Source organism: Malurus melanocephalus, unplaced genomic scaffold (assembly GCF_030028575.1).
Source record: "Malurus melanocephalus ecotype Western Australia unplaced genomic scaffold, MMel_1.1 scaffold_2272, whole genome shotgun sequence".
Lineage (NCBI taxonomy): Eukaryota > Metazoa > Chordata > Aves > Passeriformes > Maluridae > Malurus > Malurus melanocephalus.
Window position 1 is genome coordinate 9,189 of NW_026625504.1, and position 4,312 is coordinate 13,500.

General features: G+C 62.0%; 1 protein-coding gene across 1 annotated transcript in view; it reads right to left on the minus strand.

Annotated features, from left to right (window-relative positions):
• The window catches only part of LOC130587695 (heterogeneous nuclear ribonucleoprotein A1-like), a gene marked incomplete at both ends in the record, with an annotated part of 7,576 nt that extends 3,723 nt beyond the window's left edge, over positions 1 to 3,853 (minus strand). The window contains 3 exons of the mRNA XM_057388670.1: positions 542 to 780; positions 1,604 to 1,750; positions 3,698 to 3,853. Coding sequence (XP_057244653.1) covers positions 542 to 780; positions 1,604 to 1,750; positions 3,698 to 3,853 — 542 coding nt within the window. The remainder of the gene's footprint in view (positions 1 to 541; positions 781 to 1,603; positions 1,751 to 3,697) is intronic.
• Positions 3,854 to 4,312: the final 459 nt, after the last annotated feature.

Below are 4,312 nucleotides of genomic sequence, written 5' to 3' on the forward strand. Positions count from 1 at the left end.
TCAGGGTCTCACCCCACACTGTCCCCCAGCCCTGTTTGGGGTCACCCCAGCAGGATCACGGTTACCCCACACTGTCCCCCAGCCCTGTTTGAGGTCACTCCAGCACTGTCCCCAGCAGGGTCAGGGTCACCCCACACTGTCCCCAGCAGGTTTGGGGGGTCTCACCCCACACTGTCCCCCAGCCCTGTTTGGGGTCACCCCACCTGTTCAGGCTCTCACCCCACCCTGACCCCAGCAGGTTTGGGGGGTCTCACCCCACACTGACCCCAGCAGGTTTGGGGGGGTCTCACCCCATGCTGTCCCCAGCCCTGTTTGGGGTCACCCCAGCACTGTCCCCACCTGTTCAGGCTCTCACCCCACACTGTCCCCAGCAGGTTTGGGGGGTCTCACCCCACGCTGACCCCAGCAGGTTTGGGGGGTCTCACCCCACACTGACCCCAGCAGGTTTGGGGGGTCTCACCCCACACTGACCCCTCCACTGACCCCAGCAGGTTTGGGGGTCTCACCCCACGCTGACCCCAGCAGGTTTGGGGGATCTCACCCCACACTGACCCCTCCCCAGCACTCACTGACGATTTTGTCCACCGAGTCGTGGTCGTCGAAGGTGACGAAGGCGAAGCCGCGCTTTTTGCCGCTGCCGCGGTCGGTCATGATCTCGATGACCTCGATCTTGCCGTACTGCCCGAAGTACTCGCGCAGGTGATGCTCCTCCGTGTCCTCCTTGATGCCCCCCACGAAAATCTTCTTCACCGTCAGGTGTGCCCCGGGCCGCTGCGAGTCCTGGGGACGGGATGGGGGGTCAGTGGGTGTGGGACAGGGGGCACGGCCACCATTGCTGTCCCCAGGGCCACCACGAGACAGTGGGCACCAGCAGGGTCAGTGGGCATGGGACAGTGGGCAATGGACAGAGGGCACGGCCACCATTCCTGTCCCCAGGGCCACCATGGCACAGCGGGCACCGGGAGGGACAGTGGGCATGGGACAGCGGGCATGGCCACCATTCCTGTCCCCAGAGCCACCAAGGGACAGAGGGCACGGGGGGGGGTCAGTGGGCATGGGACAGCGGGCACCGGACAGTGGGCATGGCCATCATTCCTGTCCCCAGGGCCACCAAGGGACAGCGGGCACAGCCACCACCACCGCCCCATCCCCATCCCTGTCCCCAGTGCCATCAGCGGGAGCAGCGGGCACTGCCACTGCCCTGTCCCCAGTGCCACTGCCAGGGATGTCCCCAGTGTCCCTCACCTCTCGGGACACGGCCCGTTTGGGTTCCACCACCCTGCTGCGTCCCCAATGTCCCCTCACTGTCCCCAAAGTCCCCTCAGTGTCCCTAATGTCCCCTCAGTGTCCCCAATGTCCCCTCAGTGTCCCCAATGTCCCCTCAGTGTCCCCTCAGTGTCCCCAGTGTCCCTCACCTCTCGGGACACTGCCCGTTTGGGTTCCACCACCCTGCTGTGTCCCCTCAGTGTCCCCAATGTCCCCTCAGTGTCCCCAATGTCCCCGGTGTCCCTCACCTCTCGGGACACTGCCCGTTTGGGTTCCACCACCCTGCTGTGTCCCCTCAGTGTCCCCAGTGTCCCCAATGTCCCCAATGTCCCCTCACCTCTCGGGACACGGCCCGTTTGGGTTCCACCACCCTGCCGTCCACTTTGTGTGGCCGCGCGTTCATGGCGGCGTCCACCTCCTCCACCGACGAGTAGGTGACAAAGCCAAAGCCCCGCGAGCGCTTCGTGTTGGGGTCCCGCATCACCTGGGGACAGCGTTGGGGACAGCGTTGGGGACAGGGATGGGGACAGCAGGGATAGCGTTGGGGACAGGGATGGGACAGGGACAGGAGAGAGACAGGGACAGGGACAGCAGGGACAGCATTGGGGACAGGGACAGGGATGGGGACAGGGGACGGGGACAGCGGGGATAGCATTGGGGACAGGGATGGGACAGGGACAGGACACAGGAACAGGACACGGGACACCATGGGGACACCATCAGGAACAGGGACAGGGGACAGGACAGGAACGTGACACAGGGACAGGGGACACCATGGGTACACCATTGGGGACACAGGGGACAGGGACAGGACACGGACACCATCAGGGACATAAGGATGGACACAGGGACAGGGACACAGACACGGGTGACACCCAGAGGTGACACAGATGAGGGGTCACCCGCAGGTCACACCCGGATGTCTCCCAGGGGCGCAGTTTGGAGGGGCTGGGGCCGATCTGGGGGTCCCACAGAAGGTTTGGGGTGTCCCGGGGAGGGATTTGGGGTCCCAGAAAGGTTTTGGGGTGCCCAGTGAGGTTTTGGGATCCCCAAGAAGGATTTGGGTTCTCACCATGCAGTCGGTCAGCGTGCCCCGGGGAGGTTTAGGGTGTCCCAGGAAGGTTTTTGGGATCCCCAGGGAGGTTTTGGGGTCCCAGGAAGGATTTGGGGTCTCACCACGCAGTCAGTGAGCGTGCCCCAGGGAGGTTTAGAATCCCCTTGAAGGATTTGGGATCCCCAGGGAGGTTTTGGGGTCTCTCAGGCTCTCATCACGCAGTTGGTCAGTGTGCCCCAGGAAGGTTTGGGGTGTCCCAAGGAGGGTCAGCATGCCCCGGGGAGGTTTAGGATCCCCAGGAAGGTTTTGGGGTTTCCCAGGAAGGTTTTGGAGTGCCCCAGGAAGGTTTTAGGGTCCCCAGGAGGTTTTGGGGTCTCACCACGCAGCCAGTGAGCGTGCCCCAGGGAGGTTTAGGGTGTCCCAGTGAGGTTTAGGATCCCCAGGAAGGTTTAGGGGTGTCCCCAGGAGGATTTGGGGTCTCACCACGCAGTCGGTCAGCGTGCCCCAGTGAGGTTTAGGGTGTCCCAGTGAGGTTTTAGGATCCCCAGGAAGTTTTTGGGGTTTCCCAGGAAGGATTTGTGGTCCCAGGAAGGTTTTGGAGTGCCCCAGGAAGGTTTTAGGGTCCCCAGTGGTTTTGGGGTCTCACCACGCAGTCAGTCAGCGTGCCCCAGGGAGGTTTAGGGGTGTCCCAGTGAGGTTTAAGATCCCCAGGAAGTTTTTGGGATCCCCAGAAAGGTTTTGGGGTCTCACCACGCAGTTGGTCAGCGTGCCCTGGGGAGGTTTAGGATCCCCAGGAAGGTTTTAGGGTCCCCAGTGGTTTTGGGGTCTCACCACGCAGTCGGTGAGCGTGCCCCAGGGAGGTTTACAATCCCCTGGAAGGATTTGGGATCCCCAGGAAGGTTTTAGGGTCCCCAGTGGATTTGGGGTCTCACCACGCAGTCGGTCAGCGTGCCCCAGGGAGGTTTAAGATCCCCAGGAAGTTTTTGGGATCCCCAGGAGGATTTGGGGTCCCCAGGGAGGTTTAGGGGTGTCCCCAGGAGGATTTGGGGTCTCACCACGCAGTCGGTCAGCGTGCCCTGGGGAAGTTTAGGATCCCCAGGAGGATTTAGGGTCCCCAGTGGTTTTGGGGTCTCACCACACAGTCAGTCAGCGTACCCGAGGGAGGTTTTAGGGTCCCCAGGGAGGTTTAGGATGCCCAGGAAGGATTTGTGATCCCCAAGAAGGATTTGGGGTCCCCAGGAGGATTTGGGGTCCCCAGGAGGTTTTTGGGGTCTCACCACACAGTCGGTCAGCGTACCCCAGGGAGGTTTAGGATCCCCAGGAGGATTTGGGGTCCCCAGGAAGGTTTTAGGGTCCCCAGTGGTTTTGGGGTCTCACCACACAGTCGGTCAGCGTGCCCCACTGCTCGAAGTGGCTGCGCAGGCTCTCGTCCGTGGTCTCGAAGCTCAGGCCGCCGATGAAGAGCTTCCGCAGCTGCTCCGGCTCCTTCGGGGACTGCGGGTGGGAACGGGGGGATGGAGGGCTCAGGGGGGGCTGGGGATCCCAAAATACCCCCCTAAATCACCCCTGGAACCCCAAAACACCCCCCAAAATCACTCCTAGAACCCCAAAATCACCCCTGGAACCCAAAAATCACCCCTGGAACCCCCAGAATCACCCCTGGATCTTAAAATCCACCCCTGGAACCCCAAATTCCCCCCTGAGACCCCAAATTCACTCCTGGATCCCAAAATCCCCGCCTGGAATCCCAAAATCCCTCCCACAGGTGCTCAAACCCCAAAATCCCTCCTGGGATGCCAAAATCCCCCCCGAGACCCCAAACTTCCCCCTGGGATCCCAAAATCACTGCTGAGACCCCAAATTCACTCCTGGCATCCAAAAATTCCCCTCGAGACCCCAAAATCCTTCCTGGGATCACCCCCGGATCACCCCCCACCATTCCTGGCACCCCAAAAGCCACCCTGGGAGCCCCCAGCCCCATCCCAAGGGGGT